Consider the following 19,636-nt stretch of genomic DNA (forward strand, 5'->3'; position numbering starts at 1 on the left):
CGACGTCCACCTCCCCGTTCCAGCGGGCAGCGGAAGTAGTAGCTCCTCTTGAATCCGACAAAGACGACGGCGTGGTGTCGGTGGCGGTGTAGAAGTCGGCGGAGCTTCGCTAAGCTACGCGGGCAATATGAAGTGGAGGAGCAAAGCTAGGGTTTGGGAGGGGGTGGCCGGCCACTCAAGGGGGGCGGCCAAGCTATGGTCTTGGGGTGTCCGGCCCCCTCCCTTGGCCCCTCATTATATAGGTGGATCCCAAGTGTTGGTGTCCAAGTCTTCGAATAAGACCCGAAACCAAAACCTTCCATAGGAGGGGCAAACCTAGCCCAACTAGGACTCCCACCCAAAAGTGGGATTCCCACCTCCCATGTGGGGGTGGCCGGCCCCCTATGGTGGAGTCCACTTGGGACTCCACCCCACTAGGGCTGGCCGGCCATGGAGGTGGAGTCCCTTGTGGACTCCACCTTCCTTGGTGGTTTCTTCCGGACTTTTCTAGAACCTTCTAGAACCTTCCATAGAACCTTCCGCGACATTTTATTTCACATAAAATGACATCCTATATATGAATCTTATTCTCCGGACCATTCCTAACTCCTCGTGATGTCCGGGATCTCATCCGGACTCCGAACAAATATTCGAACTCCATTCCATAATTCAAGTGCTACCATTTCAACATCCAACTTTAAGTGTGTCACCCTACGGTTCGAGAACTATGCGGACATGGTTGAGTACTCACTCCGACCAATAACCAATAGCGGGATCTCTGGAGATCCATAATGGCTCCCACATATTCAACGATGACTTTAGTGATCGAATGAACCATACACATATATTACCAATTCCCTTTGTCTCGCGATATTTTACTTGTCCGAGGTTTGATCTTCGGTATCACTCTATACCTTGTTCAACCTCGTCTCCTGACAAGTACTCTTTACTCGTACCGTGGTATGTGGTCTCTTATGAACTCATTCATATGCTTGCAAGACATTAGACGACATTCCACCGAGAGGGCCCAGAGTATATCTATCCGTCATCGGGATGGACAAATCCCACTGTTGATCCATATGCCTCAACTCATACTTTCCGGATACTTAATCCCACCTTTATAGCCACCCATTTACGCAGTGGTGTTTGGTGTAATCAAAGTACCTTTCCGGTATAAGTGATTTACATGATCTCATGGTCATAAGGACTAGGTAACTATGTATCAAAAGCTTATAGCAAATAACTTAATGATTTAGATCTTATGCTACGCTTAATTGGGTGTGTCCATTATATCATTCACACAATGACATAACCTTGTTATTAATAACATCCAATGTTCATGATTATGAAACTAATCATCCATTAATCAACAAGCTAGTTTAAGAGGCATACTAGGGACTTCTTGTTTTCTACATATCACACATGTACTAATGTTTCGGTTAATACAATTATAGCATGATATATAAACATTTATCATAAACATAAAGATATAAATAATAACTACTTTATTATTGCCTCTAGGGCATATCTCCTTCAATATTTTGAGATCTTTACAGCGCAATCATAAATCTGTCCGCTCAGATCCATCCAGCTCGGTACCCAGCAACTCCGCTAGCTGATCGATGGATCCGAGCTGCTGGGATCGATCGAGCGCTTCCTCCGCTCGCTAGCTGGGATTGATCCAGCGTCTCCGCTCGCAGGGATCATCCAGCGCCTCCGTCACCCGCCTGCCCCCAGGCTCGCCAAGATTCCAGATCGCCACAGCGCCTGCGATCCCTCTAATATGGCCTCCAACTCTTCATTGATCCGAGCTCGTCAGCGATCCCAGCACGCCAGACCTCAGCCTCACGACGCTGCCGGAGAGGCACCTCCGCCACCTGCCTCTGCCTGCCGCGGATCACCCCGCCATGGGGAGGTGGTGGAGGACTGTCCGTCATGGGGAGGAAGAGGACTGGACGATGAGTGGGATAGGGCGTGGGATGCGTCGCGGGGCTGGATTGACCGCTTGACTCGGCAACGTAGGATCTCCCGCTCCGAAAACAAGAAAAGGCAGGGGGGATTTCGCAAAAAGACAATCAAGTTAATTAAATCGGGACGGAGGGAGTAACATTGTTCAGAACACACACTTCCAAATCCTTGGCCAAAAGAGTGGTGATATTGACCTAGGTTCAAAGTCTTTCCCGGTTCCACCCAACCATGTCCACCGACCGATGGGCGACCGTGACAGAAACGGGGTCTGGAAAGGGTCGGGCGCGTCCAGAACAGAAAAAGAAAACTCGTACGGAGTACTATAGCAGAAACCCGATATAGGAGAGAAAACAAAAAAGGAGTTTCAATAAGAAATCCTAGGGCAGGTCACCCGCCGCACGCCACCCAAATTCCCGCAGCCCTGCGCTTTCGTCCGCCGCCCCATCTCAGCCACCGCCGCCCGCCGCCGGCGGCGAGCAGCGGCGGACCGGAACCTGCTGCTGCTGCTGCCAAGGAGCAATCCCATCAGCCGCCAAATCAGGGCCCCGAGCGGACGAATTAACAAGAGGGGCAAGGGGCAAGTCAGCCCCCTCCCCGTCTGATCGGAACTCGCCGGCGGAGCAAACCCGCTGATGCGGCGCCCATGGCGACGGCGCTGCTCTCGTTCCTCCAAACCCTGTGGCCGCTCTCCGCCCGCCTGAAGGAGGACGACGACCTGGGCGCGTCCGCGCGGCTGGTGCGCACGCTCGCGGTCCCGGAGGAGACGAAGCAGTTCGTGCTCGCGCTCCGGGAGCCCGAGTCGCGGGGGCTGATCTACATCCTCGCGGCGCAGAACCTGTCCGAGCAGTCCGCCGCGGACGCCGGCCGCCTGATCCGGGCGGTGCGCCCCGGGGCCGTCATCACCCAGGTCGCGCACGCCGAGGTCGACGACGTCTGGATCGAGGAGGAGTGCCTGGCCCAGGGCGGGGCGGGCGGCGTGCCGGCCTCGCCGTTCCAGGTGATCAAGCGCTGCGTCACCGAGAAGAAGAGCAAGGAGCACTATGTGAAATCTGCCGCCTGCCAGGTCCTGCAGGAGATTTTCGGGGTCGGCTTCTACGGCCACCTGTTGGCTGCCAAGAAGGCCGCGGAGGAGACAGGGTCGCATTTTCTCTTGCTCGGCTCTCCGTATGAGAAGAACTGCAATGGGGGTGGTGGATCGAGCAACGAAAAAAGTTCAGACAATACCTCAGCTCAGGACTCCAAGACTACCTGCTCGCTCCCTCAGACCGCCATGGATGATAACTCTGGACAGAAACTACAGGGCAGCTGCTTGTTCCCTCAGAGTGCCACTTCAGCAGCGAGCTCCAATGTCAGGAAGATATGCCTTGTTGATGATCATGGGAGGCAGATCCTGAAGTCGCTAGCTCCAACTGCTAACTTGTTGCTGTCCCAAGCAATCTCTTCCACCGCTGCTACCGAGAGCAAATTGTCAGAATGCAAGCCAGCCGACGGATATGAGCCTCCACTTTTTGCGCAAACTGTCTACCCTTTGCTCGCCGACCTTTATGCTATATTTATCGACACTCCGGCGATCGTGAAGGCTATGTCTTCTGTGCAGATGTTGCTCACTCAGGTTCACAAGGGGAAGCCAATTTGCAGTGAAATGTTATCTGATGTCTATGCATTTGGAATTGCAATAGAGGCTCTCAGAATATGTTTAAACAATGCAGGGAGACGCCGCATTGATACCAAAGATAATCATGGTTCGGAAAAAAAGCTGGAGTTTGCTGAACTCCCTTCTGAGGAGAAGTGCCACATTCTTCTCGTTCAAGCTCTCAGAAGTCAACTAAGGGAGTTTGGTTCCGTCGTGGCTGTGGTTGATGCCAGCTGCTTAGCTGGAATAAGGAGACACTGGAACACTCCTGTTCCTTTGGAGATCACACAATTAGCTGGCAAGTGCTTCAGTCATTATGGCAACAAAACCGACGGTGATAGCAGTGAGCTGCCGTTGGACAGCACTGATAAAAAGAGTTGGATAGCTGAGAAACCTGTCGTCGCAGTTGGTGCAGGAGGAACAGCAATTCTTGGTTTTTCATCTTTGTCAAAAACTGTTCAGGCTTCTGCTGTTTTTAATTTGGCTCCCTATAAAACTCCAGTGGTTTTAAAGTATGGCTTAATGAAGCTGCAAAGACATGCCGGCGTTGTATTAAGCAAGCTCCTCTCTCATGGGGTTGTTAGTGCTAGTTCCAAGTCATCTGCTTTCCAGTTCACGGCTTCAGCAGAGAAGATTCGAGCTGTGACACACACTGTTATAACATCAGCAGAGGGAACTAGTATATTGGCGATGCGGACATCGTTCTATGAAATAATGCAAAAGAGGCGCAACCGACCTTTCAGAATAACTCCTTGGGCAACATTTGGTTTTAGCATGGTTGCATGCGCTGGCCTCGTGAAGCATGGCGATGGGATTGAGTGTGCCGCCGCAGCTGCACCTTCTGTTCCCATGATTGCCTCCCTGGGCCGTGGTCTTGAGAGCTTGCGTGTCACATCACAAGAAGCGAGGCAAACGAAGGGCCAAAATGTGAAGGAAGCTTTGCTAACATTCTTGAGCAGCTTAAAGAAATCAGTAAAATAAAGGCACAATAGTGTACAACTGAAACTGTATAGATTTCATCATGCAATTTTGTCATTAGGCTGAGCTTTTTTTACAATCTGTACAGTGCATTCTTCTTGTTTTTACTGATATAATGAAATTCTCATGGTATGCTACTGTGTGCACTTCTTGCTTCAGCTTAGAGAGTGGGAACCAGATTGGATAGTTTGTGTTTGAACTTCTGTACATAAAAGTACAGAGCATGTCCCTTTTTTTTTCTATATTTTAGTAACTTACTGAATCCTGGTAGTATCATGTTGCTAGTAATGTTAGTGTATAAGAAGAGTAATGCTTCTCTTGAGGAATATTTTTTCTCATACGCAACATGAGAGTTGGTGATTTTACTTATTATTCGCCATTTTTTCTTCTGAGATCATATTTACCCTCTGTATGTCCTGTGCTTAGTCACATTTCTGACCGATAATTATTTGCTCAGTATACATTTCAACCTTAACCAGGCATATTTGGTTGTCATAGCTCTTATGTTTATTTATTGTTAATCATGAGCCTAGGAAAAGTAAGCAGCAGATCCATTTGATATTGCATTGAATACATGCTTGCATATAAAGATCTGGTCTCACGATTACAAATCGTCATGAAAAGGAAAAAAACCATCCTTTTGATCTCTTAGTTGCTATACAAAAGTAAGGGGCCTCCCCCAGCTAAAACAGTCCGTTCACATTTTTGTTCACATTGTTGCTGCTTTGAGGGTGAGAAAATCAGAAATTTGGTTAGTGTAGAAATCTGGCTGGATCGTGTTGTTGGGGCTCTGAAGTGTCTCCACAGACGTTACACCTGTAGAAGGCAAACGACCAATCTTAGTGTCGATGCAAAATCGGCAGAGCAAGTGCTACGAGTTCAACTATGATCAAAGATACCTGAGAGAACCAGAAGAGTTTTGCAGCCTCCATTTTGCCCAAACAGAATGTCGGTATCCAAACGGTCACCTACCATGCATATCTGAGATGTTGTGATTCCAAACCTGCCATCGAAGAAGAAAGGTAAAACATCTCAAAACTATTCTTAGCCATCAGCTGTCTGATTCACAACATTATTTCTTGCAGATTTCTGGAAACGGATTCATGGAGCTGGACTACTGCTGCTGGGACACGGTTAGCCTTACTTCTTTGCCAGGTAATCCATCATGAATGTTGACGGCTTCCCGACGACGAGTGGTTCTTGTTTGGTTGAGCCAAGAACAGCGCCTACCATCGACCCGCCGCCTGAGCAAGCCAAGTTTGAGCAAGGGACGATGATATGTTTTTTTATTAGGGGCGCGACGATATGTTGAAAGAGTAGGAATGCCTGACTAACCTGCCCACTCTTGGGCATCAGTGAGATGAGTGACAGCGTCCCTGTTTGTTGCAATGAAAAGGCACCCAGGATTCTCGCGTATGCAAAGCGTTCCGTACCTTAAAAAGTAAATAAGTAACAGGTTTACATATGTGTAATCGATAATACCGAACTTTTGTAGATTACGTAGAGTTTGTGGTCTTGCTCTTGCATGTGCTAAATCAAATGAGTAAATAACTCAACGTGCAATCAAATACTAATCTGAATTTTTACAATCCTAACAGTCTTAACTGAACCAATTACATCTAACTTTAGTCTTATTTTATTTTTCCAAGTCCACTTTTTCTTGGGCGAGACGGGAGAACAAGAAGGTACTTACTGAACTTTGTAGTAGTTAAAGTAGCGATCAAATCCAACCACAACTGCTCCAACCTGCGACAAACCCAAATATTATTACTGCATCATAGCATAGTAATTTTGCTGTGACCTAGAAGAGGAACAATAATCATACTGACATCTTTGTCATGCTCCATGTAGAATCCAGGCTTTAGCTCAATCTTCTTGTCACCATCTGTCTGCACGAGCACGGTGATATTATCTAAAGGTGTGTAAGTTTGTCCAAGGTCTCACTCACTCCAGTTAGTCGATGCAGATTTCAGATTTGCATGCAACATTGTCTACCAAAAATTACTAACATGCTAACACTGAAAACATGATTTTAATTCATCATGGATGTCACAGAGAAAGGAGTACTTTGTTACATACCGGTCCACCAAGGTGCTGAAAGCCAGCCAACTCCAGCTCTATGAGAATCCCTTCCTCTCCAATCACATAAACCTGAACCATACGAGTGTTAACTTTGCCCTTGAATTCTGTGGCACATCATGTGCGCACCAAAGCAATGCAGTCACATAAAAATGGTGCGCTGTTGGCTGACGAAGATGCATTTTACCTTCTTATCTTTGGGGAAATCGATGGACTCCAGGTAGGCAGCAGCTGCGAAGGACGATGCAAATATCTCTTCCTGCATGCATATTGATCATCGTCCCAGCCCCAGTTAGCAGGAGAAGAAACTGACCAATGCAGAACAGCAGCTAATGACAGGAACAGATACCTCGTTGACACTCAGTCCGAGCGATTCGAACTTCTTCCCGTACTGCTTCCTCGACTTGGTCGAATTGTTGGTCACGAACACCAGCCTTTTGCCCTGCAATCCTTGATGAAATCAGCAAGAAGTCTGAGAAGATGGCCCAATCAGCGAATCTACCAAAGCCGTTACAGTTCGCAGCAGACCTTTGATCTGAGCAGGTCGAGCGTCTCCGGCACGCCGTCGATCAGCTTGTCGCCCTTCCAGATCACCCCTACGCGCCAAGACAAGAGAGCCAGTTAATTCAGGTATGCTCCAGGAAGCACGCAGGCCTTGGGCGATCGATCTTATCTTTCACTCACCATCGCAGTCGAATATGAAGGTTTCGACGGAGTCGATGAGCGCCTCGGCGTCCTCAAGCTTCGCCGCCGGGACTGCCCCCGCTGCCGCCATCACTGGCCGTCTGACGGCGCAGTGAGGTGATGCCGCGGTTAGTCCGACGCCGCCGGCGCGCTGGTTCCTGCCGAAGGACGCGCACGGCGGCAGCGTCGGCGTCGACGGGGTAGGGGACGAGGAGGTGGACGGGAGGAAGCTGGGGGAGGCGCGAGCCAGCAGCATCTCTGCTATTGCTGTTGGGATGCTCGGTGTTTTTTTTCAGAGATCAGGTGGCGTTTGGTTGGTGTGGTTTCAGTTTCAGCAGTGTAACGGTAATGCGTATGCGATGGATGTGTAGGTTGGTGTGGCGCGTCCATGGTTTGTGGCTGGGAAGGCCGATGAGAGGGATTGGGATTGTGGGCTAGTGTTGCTGTGGTTGTAGTTCAAAGGTAGGAAAAATCTGTCATGGAGTCGTGAGAGGCTTGTGACTTGTGAGAGCATCATTATCTTTCTTGAAATGAGAGGTTGGTCCATCCATTATCAGAAAAGGTTTATCAAGAGTTCAAGACTCAGAAGACATAGCGTGGCTTACCTAATATATCCGAACAAGAACCCGGAAAGTTCAAATGGAGCTCACGCTATTCTGCAAAAAAAAAAAAAAAAAAAGATGGACCTCAGGCTACGGAGCCCGAGTTCAATTTTGAAACTTTTGCAGAGAACACTCAGAAGTCAGAACTACACGATAATAGGTTACCAGCAGGCCCTGTTATCTGAGAGGACAACTTGGCCAGATACCAGAGAGGCAGGCAATGAATGATATTCAAAACTGTTTACAATTGAAGAGAAAATTCCGATGCAATTTGTTGGTCATATTGTTGCTCTGCATATACTGCATGTATAATGTACTAATATTGTTAACCCAAAAAAAAAATCCTACAGGACTAAAAGAGAAATAGGGCCGAGGCAATTCAGAACTCCAGAGCTCCGCCTCCAAAATTACACTGAATTTCGAGCTCTTTACTTCCAGGCTGCATGTGTACTAGGTATAACAATGTATGGAACCCGACCAGTGACCAATCTGTTCTGACAAATAGACTAGTGGCTGGGAATTCGAGCATTTGACCTGCAAAGGAGTATCTAAAATCAGCCAAATGCTTAAGAAGATGGTCCATATTTGTAGATATTCAATTCATCATTTTTCACCATGAAGATGCATGTGTCTTTATGTGAATAACAGCAAACAAAATCTCTCTCAAAAAAAAAAAAAAAAAACGAAAACAAGAAGTGAACAAAAGAAAAACCTTATTCATGCTATACAAAAGAAGCGATTGATTTGAAACCACCCTCGTTGATGTGGCTGGCTAGAGAGCTGTCACCTGTCTTCACTATCTTGCCACTTTCCTGTAATTTAAACAATCAGAACCATTATCAATGACAATACATGCCCTTTAACTTAGAAGTTTTTCAGTTTGAAAAAAGTAGAAGAATTGGCAAGGTGCCAACAATATTTTGATCAGCTTGCTAAGATTACATAAGTGATCTTGTTCATGTTTGCTACATAAATTACAATCATCTTTAGAGGAGTTCCTTTATCAGTAAGTGCTGTCATTGGGTTGAATGATAGAGTGGCAAACAGTTACTTTCAAATGTGTAGAACCTAGTGAGACCATAGGTCTTTAACACCTGATTAAGTAAAGCTACATACAAAAAGTCAGGAGACACAAGTTCAATCTTCGAACTCTTCTCTTTGACACTACTCTCTGAAATTGCACATGCAGCTAAAATGATCAGCTAATTCAGGGTCCAAATAATCTTTCATGAAATAAAATAGAGGAATGCTACATTAAATGCATTTGAACAGACAAATGTACTATAGTCTATCAAGTGCAAAATCTCTACAAAGTAGTACGCATGTGAATTTACCATGATGTGAACATAGCTTGGCTTAATAAGATCCAAAAGTCGCTGGTAATGTGTAATCATCAGAACGGAGTTTTGGGGAGTCAAGAGCCCATTCACTGCATGAGCTACATCTTCAAGTGCATCAACATCTAATCCTGAATCAATCTCATCGAGGAGGGCTAAATCAGCCCCAACGACCTAATTTAAATACCATCAATCAGAGCTGGAATTTACTGTTGAAGTATACACTATACAATGAGATGGATAAATTATGATTCCTAGTAAAAAATATTCAGCAAGCATTATCTCTGTACAAGAATGTATGCCTTAGCCCTATGCAAGAAATTGCTGATATTGTCTCAACAAAACGAGAACACTGGCATACTGCATATAATGATGGATATAACAATATAACATTGGAGGAAAGAAAGGCCTATGAATCTCAAATGCACACACGGCTGATAGGTCTTGGTATCACACTTGCACTCATATAGAGCTGAAAATGTATGTGGACACAAACACACTGGCAGATAAATCTAGAATGAATTCGTTGGACACGAAAAATAAAATGGAAGAGTTTAACTCAATAGCTCTTTACAGCAAAAGAAGGCTGCAGGTAAGCCAACAGATACATTTTTCCTGAGATCCTAAACAATTAACTCCTTAAAGCTCTGCAGTATTATGCCTGTAATATGATTCTTTTTGGAAATTTCAGCCCAGATTCATGTCAAGACTAAAGCGCTTAATTTGTAATGTATGGTCATGCTTAGATACAAAGTATTTGTGGAGCTCTGAAGAAATATCATGGTTTCCAAAAAAAAAATGGTAGTATAAAGGTCATATTGGTATTACAATAAGTCCAACAAATCAAACAGGGACTGCTTTTTCTTGAACTGCTTATCAGAGGGACTGATTGAACTTGTTGATTTGCGTTTACTGAACAAGCTGTCAAATCTCTCAAAGATCATTTGGTCCGGTTTAGAATTGACTAGTGAAATAACAGAACTTGCTAATTCAGTTTTTGTTAATTGCCAATGACTACTTGACCTAACAGCTACTTTTTTCCACAACATACGTATTGATATCGTGATCTCACATAGTTATAATTTTTGCTAATCTACAGAGAACTTTTTGGCACTGTATTTCATAGGTGATACAATAAAATGAGATATTTGAATATGGTAGCATATAAATGATGTAACAGCCAAATTAAGGTGTCAGATGGCTTCATAGTAATCTTACAGAAAGTTGCAGTATCTCATTGCGCTTTCTTTCTCCACCACTAAATCCTTCGTTGACATTACGATCAAGGATCTTTGGTTCCATCTTTAAGGCCTCGACTTTTTGTGATACAACTGAATAAAACTGCGTGATAAAGAAAACATATTTCAGAGTTGTAATTATCTCAGAAACTAGCAGCTAGCAACATACAACACCGTATTATTCTCTTGCATGGTAAGTGAAACTGTTGGTGACTTATACAGCAGCTATAATGTTCAAACCTCAAGAGGCCCCAAAGCTGGGAGACCATCCTTCTCTCTGCGAGCATTTAATGCCATGAGCAGAAAATCGTAATTGCTCACTCCAGGAATCTCGATAGGCGCTTGGAAGCTCATAAAGAGACCTGCAAGAGATCTTTCCTCTGGCTCCATGTCAATCAAGTTCTCACCCTTAAAGAGAATGGTACCACCAGTTACCTCGTAATGTGGATGGCCAACAAGTACCTGTAACGAAAGATGCAACAACTCAATGTCTAGACGAGGGCAAGGAACATGGTCAATTTCTGATAGTAATCAGGACACCTTAGAGTGGCGAACATGAGAAGGAGATTAATTAAGTTGCACGACTGCCATGGCAGAACTTCTCACACAATTTGCAATGCTCGCACTACATAACAAAGGTCATTGAATACTTAAGAGTTGATCTCTACGAGACCTACAACTTCAAGATAACAAGATGGATTATCCTATGTTTTTGAAGCTGGGCCTGAATTTCGAGGGTACCTTAGAGATCTTGTATAAGCAGTACATTTAGTTGGTTTTTTTAGCAAAGAAAAGAGCACCCATCTTTCCTTTAATAATTTAGATTTTGTATGATGGGAAAACAAACATCGTTGACTGGATTCATCAAAGTATTTTCAAAATCCATAGCAAAGTCACTGTTTGCCTGGAGTAGTTTGAAGGGAGCTTTGAACTGGGAACAAGTCGTCACTCATACGGGTTCAAATGGATCTGCTTTAGTGCAATTGGGCAATTCTCAACAACATGGCCATTAATGGGGAGTTAATGCTTTGCACAACTTTGTAGCAGCACGGAACATTGTTGAAGAAATGGGATTCGGCAAGCAAGCGACGGTGGACATGGCAGTTACCAGAATCAAATGATAGACTGAGGTCCTAAGTCCTAACACAAAACCAACTGAGCAAAAGAAAACCTTGGCACATGATAAATGGGTAGAACCTTTATGCGTTCTTATATCAAATCTTGGTAGTCTTATGTTATTCTGCTTAGGACTTTAAGATGATCTGTTATACAAGTTTTGTCTGTCACTCTGTTGAAAAAGGTGTATATGTTTTCTAGCAGGGAGCTTAGTTCAAGTGTTCAGAGGGTGCTGTTTTATACGGATTGGCTCTGGTTGCTCACTATAAGCTGGCATCGTTGGCTTTTTTCTAGTACAAATATCTTCTAGATTTGGCACGTATCGAAACAAGAAACTTAAAAGGCATAACCCTCACATAAGATCCATAGCCTTCGAACTAAGGGTTTGTTTAGTTTGAGTAACCACCTCGTCCATCATAAATTGGTCCAACAATAGATGATCCATCAAATTTGGTTTAGTGGTCAAATCTTCATTTCATACTTAGCTTATAGGCTATACTTGTGAGTTTCGAAGGATGAGGTGGAGCTGGGCTAAATCCATTCGATTCATCAAAACCAAGCAAGGGACCTAGGATTGAATGGACCATTCAACACTTGAATAATTGATTGCTCAAACCAGATGCTTAGTACTACTAATAATATGGCAGATTTTGTTATTCAAGTGAAATCTCATTGAAAGGCAAGCACTGAGATTGATGGTAATCTATCCTAAAAATTGAACTGCAGTCTTGATTTTGACATTTTGGTCCTTTTGATCCTAATGATGAAATGGCCTCCATTTCTCAGAGGAATCTCAACAAGCACATAAATGTACGGAGCCAGCAATTTCTCAGTGGCTTTTATGATAACAATCAAGACAAATGTCTGACCTTTGTGAGGGTGCTCTTGCCGGAGCCGTTCTTCCCCATGACCGCATGAACCTATGATCACACGCAGATAGAAACCAACACAAGTCAACACCCCAAAACCTTTTACAGCCCCAACCCAAGCGAGCAGCTACCTCTTCCACACCCACACCAGACAGCAACACGAACCTCGCCCTCGCGGATGGTGAGGTCGACGCCTTTCAGGATCTGCTGCCCGGTCTCCTTGACGGAGGCGGTAAGCCCGTGCACCTCGAGAAGGAGCTTCCCGGCGGACTCGGCCGAGGCCGCGGGCGGGCCGCGCCTCGGCCGCACGGAGATGGAGCTCAGCGGCAGCTGGCGGCGGATGAAGGGGCGGGATGGCGACGGTGAGAAGAGAGCGGAGGAGGAGGAGACGGCCGCGGCGGCGAACGGCGGTGCCATGGGAAGGTCGGCGAGGGAGGAGGGAGCGGGGACGAGGCAGAGTCGAGGAGAGGAGGGAAGAAGAGGGGGACGCCGGCGATAGGGATTGGTGGTGGCGGCGGCGGCGGCGAACTAGGATCCTGTCCGCTGAACTAGAATGAATGGTCCGGATCCCACTGGATTGCTGGAATCAGGTAGCACCGCAATGGTGTGTAGCACACTAGTACCGGTACTGTGTTACTACAACGGTTTTTTTTTTTTTTTTTGACTTCGTTTAGCTTTTTCAAACACGTGCCCGTCGCCTCTCCATCAATCAAAGGCTCAAAGCCATCATGGTTTAGTTGAGGACTTTTTGTTCCAGTAAGAAAATTTATTTTATCAATTTGTTGCGGATAGTGTTTTTGACATACTCCTACTACTAAGGCTGGTGCCAACGCGGGCGGTACCGCCCGCCGGGAGGCGATAGGGAGGCGAGAGGGGGGCGAGACGACAGCGCGGGGCGGTGGATCCACCGCTCGGCTGCCACCCGCGCTGGGGGCGAGAGGGGGGCGAGAGCGAGGCGGCGCGCTGGCGGGTCGGGGCGAGAGGGAGGGGGTAACGGCTAGCTGACGTGGCGCGATCTGATTCGTTCACGTCAGCTAGCCGTTGGGGTAGCCGTTGCTGGCTCAAAAAATTCGAAAAAAAGCCCAAAATTTTATCTCCACCCCCTATAAATACCCCCATATGGTTTCACTCACTCCACACCCATTTCATCTCATTCATCTCCTTCACTCTCTCAAATCTTCTCCACCATGTCTGGTTGGACTCCAGATATGACCTTGTTCACGGATCTCTTGCAGCCCGACGGGTCACCAGCCACCCTAGATGATGTCTCTCCGACACATCGTCGCTCCAATGTCGGTTCTTCGCCGCTTCCCCGAGTTTTATACTCCTCCGGCACACCACCTCCGGGGCCATATGGGCCATACGCTCCACCTCCGGCGCCCTATGGTTCATACCCTCCGGCGACAAAATGGAACAAAATGAAAGACAGATCAACTGCCGACATGAACGAAGCAGAAAAGCGCAACCATGCGAAGGCTAACCAGATGGTCGAAAAAGAGCTTGGTCTGGAGGACGAAGATGATGACAACGAGGAGGAGGAAGAGGATTAGAATTTATTTTTTTATTTATTATGTAATTTTTAAAATTTATTATGCAATTTTATTTATTATTACATTTTGAGTTGAATAAAATAATTTTCTTGCATTATTTTGAATGTCTAAAAAAAACGAGTGAAATAACTTAATCTGAAAAAAATGGTGATGTGGAGGAGAGAGAAGTGAGAGCTGGCACTATAGCCCGTGCACTGGCACCGTGGGGTGAGAGTGGGGTGAGAGTAGGGTGAGAGTGAGGGTAAAAACTGACGTGGCGAGGCTATAACAGGTGATGCACTGGCCAGCCTAAGCACGAAGAAGAATTACATGTCATTTCGTCAAGGAAGATAACCAATTGAAAGCATCACCAATGGAGAATCCCACTAAAACGGTAAAGGAAACAAATATCAACGAAAAGCGTGGGAAAACCTGAGATCGATACAGTATGGAACAAATAACAAGCATAAGCCCGAAAACTCACATCTGAACCCGGGCTCATCTGCACCTGCCCTATAAAAAATCGAAAAAAATAGCAAACAAAGTCAGACAACGAACATGAGAAGGTTCCCTACCGGCAAGAAGCATTGTGGTGAAAAAAATGATATGTTTGGTGTTCTATGCAAAAATAACAAATTGTGATGTTGTTTAGACCATTTAGATTTGTGGTTTACAACACTCAGATTTATCTTTTTTACACATACCACTACAAGTATCTTTTCTTCTAAAATTTTGGAGTTCTATTAGAACACATGTTCATGTTCATTCACAAAAAAAATCAGATTTGGTGATGTAGATCATTTTCTTCAAGTAACACTTGTCCATAGCAGCAAGTCACACAAGTAAGCAACGATCAGATGTCCAAAGTGACCGGAGGCCCGAAGCAGTACATGCAGACCACCAGTTTGAATCTAAACTACCACCCATCCAGAGTTCCAGACTATACATTCCACCAAAATAATCTTGCAATTCGAAATTGAAAGGATGCGATGCAGAAGACGAGCGATATTGCGTAGTGTAGACGGCGCGCGGTCGTGTGGAGCTTGGAAACCAGAGCTTCAGCACTGCATGATCCACTCTAACTTGAGGAATTACTTCTGATCAATAGAAATTCATGCGCATTTATCCACTTTCCTCAGCGACTTGTATCCATTGCATATTGGCGCGTAGGTTGGCTTAAACAGCCGATGTTGCATGGCGGTATGTGATCATTTTACTTGAGAAATACCTTCCTGTTGCATGGCGGGCGCCGCAAAGGCACAGCCGATGTTGGACGCCGGACAGACACCAGCGTCGTGGGCAGCACCGCGCTGTCCGCCGTGCGCTCGTCTGCCGGAGACCGTTTCAATGTGTCGTTTGGGCGTTTGGCTACGCTGTGTCCAGGAACCATCGTACTCGTAGGGGGCCTGGATCGCTGAGAAAAATGGCCAGCTCGTGGGTTGGCGTGTTTCCATCCCAGGTGCACCATAGCTTCAGAGTAGAGATGATTGCAGGGTGGAACTGGTTGAAGCCGTGTCGCTCTGCTCTGGCCCGCTGTTGACGCGGGGGCGCGAGGGCGATGTCGTCTTCACCTGGAACCTGGAAACACAGGGCCCGCCACCTGGCAATTCATGTCGAGGAGGAATTCTGTCACAAGAAATGCTGCTGCTGAAGGCAATGTGTTTTGCCATTCGGACGTGCAATCGTCCATCCACTTTGGTTGTTGCCTTGTTGGTTTCAGAGTAGTAGTGGTATGTTAGCTTTTGGGCTGTTGGCCGCCCCTTCAAAATGGTGTTGTAAGTTGTAACTCCCTCTTCATACGCCTAGAAATGAAAACAAAAATCGACTTAAGGAGCATAGCTCCTAACTTTCCATTAAGAAGCTGACAAATCAGCGGAAATAAACAGAGTTTCAAGCAAAAGCAGAGCTTTCGCTTCAGCCATCCCTGTCGCTCCGCGCGGCGATGGGGGGTCGACTCAAACCCTACCCCAGTCGGCCCACCTCTCCGCCCTTCCCAACCACTGCCAGCGAAGCCCCGCACAGTGCAGGTGGCAGCGGAGCTGCCCCTACATGCGCATTTGGAGGGGGGGACGCGGGATTCCCTCGGCCGGTGGCGGTGCATCCAGATCGAAGGAGATTCCACTAGTGGCGCACCTTCTATCTTTCTTTGGGCGCCGCAACACTGGTGGCGGGGAGGCGATGGCGTGGCCCCTTAGCGGCTAGGCGGCACGGTGGTTCGTGGTTGTGCCTTCCTGGCCCATATCTGGGCCCTTCGGCCCCACCCGGGTTTGGGCGGGCTAGGCCGAGCGCATCCATGACGTCTCCGGCGGGCGGAACGGTGGCTCGAGCTAGGGGTTGCGGGGTCGGCGATGCGTGTTCTGTAGCACAGTGACGGGGCTTCACGAGCCCGCCACGAGCTTGGCTGGCCTAGGTGGGCCTGGTTTGCACTTGTCGCTACATCCGGATGGTTACGTCCATTGTCGGTGGAGGCGGTTCCCTACAGCCTCTCACTCCCGTCAGGCCCTTCTCGATCCTGCCTGTCGCGTCTCATTGGCCACGGTGAGACGACACTGGTGTTTGCAAGGCCGTGGTGGCGCGTGTTGGTGGGCGGCCCACTTGGTGGAGCACAATGGAGCGTCCGGGGCGGGGACGTGAGGTCGGGGGAAGTGCTTATCGGTTTGGCCGACACAGACATGGTGACACCTGCGGGCGCCACCCTTCCTTCCCAAAGGGCATTGGGTGAAGCCATCCTTCCTGGCCCCTGCGCGTACCGGTGAAATCCTAGAACCAGTCCGACCAGCAGCGGTTGTCGTCGTCGCATTCTTTCTTGAAGGTGCTGCTTGGTACGCGGTGTATCAGAATGGTACACGCGTGGTGGGAATTCTTGGGGGTAGTGATGGCAATGGGTACCCATGACCCACGTACCCATCGGGTAAAAACCCAATAGAAGTGCGGGTATGGGACAAAATATTATCCTTGAATTTGTAAATGGGAAAAAATCATACTCATCGGGTAGAGTGGGTGCGGGTATGGGATCATAGAACCCATACCCGCGTACCCATGTACCCATCTAAATTTAACAAGTGGGCCATGTAATATACTAAACTACTTAATTTTTCCATGATCATGCCTTCATGTTGCTATGTTGAGCCTCACCCTTTCCGATCTCACAATCGTTGTTAGGTTAGTGAGGATTACATCTTTAATTAGGATCGCTTCACCTCCTGTCATATTTTTTGATCAATTTGATGTGTTGTAAGTGCGGATATTTTTACCCGTAGGTACCCATTTACCGTGTCAGCTAACAGGTATGGGAAAAACTTGTACCCGCTGACGGATATGGGTACGGGTGACGGATAATATTCAAGGTGACGGGTACGGGTATGGGATGGCTCTACCCGTACCCATACCCTGCGGGTGCCATCCCTACTTGGGGGGGGGGGGGGGGGGGGGCCGTGGTTGCGGGACATCTTCGTTTTTGTTTATCTGACCTTATCGATATTAGTTTCTCTTTTCTTTCTTTAGCCTTGCTTGTGTTGAGGCCCCAATAATTATACCGTGTGGTTGTTATATTAATATAGCAGGACGAAAACTTATTTGAAGAAGAAGTTTGTGTCCCAGCACCCGCATCCAGGGATCTCCATACATCTACCCAATTAGAACACCTAAAACATTTTGTAACATCTATCAGTCTACTCAGAACTCAGTCCGAAAATAACGTACGCATCGACCATAGGAAAAGGGAACAAAACAAAGCATTTTCAAGATTAAGATCTTCTCCTTTTCATATCCCACTTACTCTATTCTCCTAGTCATCGGTGCCTAACCTTTGCTTCTATGATAAAATTCGGATGCCACCACCAGCAACCCCTCGGCTTCTTAAGCTTGCAATTTCTGGAGTTTTTTTTTCTGAAACTAGTTTTCGGAGCATTTTCATATGCATCACATTCCAAGATAGATGAGTTCGAGATATAAAGCTAATAAGCAGGGTATACATTCTGGAAGCCAGATGTCCATAATTTTTGAAATATGTACACCACAAGGCCGCAACAGTTCTAAAAGCTACAACCCGTCTCACCCAAGTGCCCTTAAAAGATAAAATCCAATTACATATATCATTCATTTTTCAAGGAACACCCTTAAAATCAAAGCACATAAGATTAGATTCCAAACATATCTAACTAAACCACTGGAAAAAAGATGGTTAATAGAGTCTTTACAAGAATATCACCGACACCTTACATCACCTAACCATCTCATATGAACTAAGTTGTCTTTAGTCAATATACTATCCTTGAAAGTTAACCACATAAAAGCTGCTCAAAGAGTCAATATACTATCTTTCTCGAAATCTTTGAAACAATGCACTTGCAGAGTTTTAAGAAGTAGGTAGAGAATTTCCCATTTTTGGTTAATAGCCACCTACAACCATCATTTTGTTCAGTAACTTCATAGCCCTAGACAATTCCTTAGGCTCAAACCAAAGTTTAGTTGTTTCTCCAACAAAAAAAAACAATTCTTCTAAAGCCAATGCAACCCCATCCCTGCTGAAAATCTTTAGCTAGAGTAATATTAACATTAGGAATAAGCAAGTGCAATCTCTAAAAATGTTCTCGAAGAGGCTTGTCTCCAACCGACAAATCTTCCTAAAATAAAGTGTTATGTCCATTACCCTTAATTTCCCTACAACATCTATAAAAAAAAGGTATTAGAAGTTTCATATATCTTTGCCAACATACATAGGTTTAGTAGATATGGTTCCACATTTTACATATTTATCTCTAATCATTGTTTGCCACAAACCATCCTAAGTTTCTAACTTCCATAACCACATACTTTAAAAACAAAATTAACCACTTTCAAGTCGATCTATAACCCCTAAACCTCCCTGACTTTGAGGTAAACAAACAACATTGCATTTAACTAAATGATATTTCTTAGTTCCTTGTTTCACTAACCACAACAAGCGTTTACTAAAAATATCACATCTCTTCTCCAGTCCTTTTGGAAACTAAAATAAAGAAAGCATCATATATAAAGTTACATTGCTTAATCTATATCTTAATAAAATCAATCTACCATCATAAGAAAGAAAATTTCCTTGCCAAGTATGTAGTTTACTTACCATCTTAGCTTCTACAAACTTCTAGAAACTATTTTAATCTCGTGTAATGAATGGGAACTCCTAAATATCTAAAAGTTAGCTTACCAATCACACAACTAAAAATAGATGCATAATAGGATTCATCCAACTTAGCTTCCCCAAAACAACACACTTCACTTTTATGAAAAATAATCTTTAAACCAGATAAGTACTCAAAGATACAAATGATGAATTTGAAATCTCTAGCACTTTCCAAGTCACCCTAAAAAAGAAAACAATAATGTATGCATACTGCAGCACGGCTACTCCTTCCTCAATCGAATCAGAAACTACAACATTCAAAAGACCATCTTCTTGCGCCCTACTAATTAACATATGTAAAGCATCTACATCAACATTATAATTAATTGGAGAGATGGGATATCTTTGTCTCACTACACTTTCAATTCCAAAATAAGGACCAATTTGATCAAATAATGACACGACTACTTTTCAGGAAATTGTTTTTCTACACCTGGGCTCATATGCTTCTGCTCCAATA

General features: G+C 45.6%; 3 protein-coding genes across 3 annotated transcripts; 1 reads left to right on the plus strand and 2 right to left on the minus strand.

Annotated features, from left to right (window-relative positions):
- The first annotated feature begins 2,298 nt into the window (after positions 1–2,298).
- LOC127335356 (uncharacterized) lies at positions 2,299–4,695 on the plus strand. The gene has a single exon (XM_051362000.2). The coding sequence runs from the start codon at positions 2,591–2,593 to the stop codon at positions 4,559–4,561; it is 1,971 nt and encodes a 656-aa protein (XP_051217960.1). The 5' UTR covers positions 2,299–2,590; the 3' UTR covers positions 4,562–4,695.
- Positions 4,696–5,097: 402 nt separating this feature from the next.
- Positions 5,098–7,668, minus strand: LOC127335358 (phosphoglycolate phosphatase 1A, chloroplastic). The gene is made up of 11 exons (XM_051362001.2): positions 7,322–7,668; positions 7,166–7,233; positions 6,987–7,079; positions 6,825–6,896; positions 6,638–6,709; positions 6,388–6,447; positions 6,252–6,304; positions 5,894–5,991; positions 5,703–5,802; positions 5,458–5,561; positions 5,098–5,374 (listed from the first exon to the last, which is right to left on the minus strand). The coding sequence occupies exons 1-11, from the start codon at positions 7,575–7,577 to the stop codon at positions 5,268–5,270; spliced, it is 1,083 nt and encodes a 360-aa protein (XP_051217961.1). The 5' UTR covers positions 7,578–7,668; the 3' UTR covers positions 5,098–5,267.
- A 480-nt stretch (positions 7,669–8,148) lies between these two features.
- LOC127335359 (ABC transporter I family member 6, chloroplastic) lies at positions 8,149–13,017 on the minus strand. The gene is made up of 7 exons (XM_051362002.2): positions 12,649–13,017; positions 12,484–12,534; positions 10,739–10,960; positions 10,479–10,601; positions 9,258–9,434; positions 8,636–8,735; positions 8,149–8,457 (listed from the first exon to the last, which is right to left on the minus strand). The coding sequence occupies exons 1-6, from the start codon at positions 12,898–12,900 to the stop codon at positions 8,646–8,648; spliced, it is 915 nt and encodes a 304-aa protein (XP_051217962.1). The 5' UTR covers positions 12,901–13,017; the 3' UTR covers positions 8,149–8,457; positions 8,636–8,645.
- Between the last annotated feature and the right edge of the window lie 6,619 nt (positions 13,018–19,636).

The sequence above is a fragment of the Lolium perenne genome, chromosome 2 (assembly GCF_019359855.2).
Source record: "Lolium perenne isolate Kyuss_39 chromosome 2, Kyuss_2.0, whole genome shotgun sequence".
In the NCBI taxonomy this organism is placed as follows: Eukaryota; Viridiplantae; Streptophyta; class Magnoliopsida; order Poales; family Poaceae; genus Lolium; species Lolium perenne.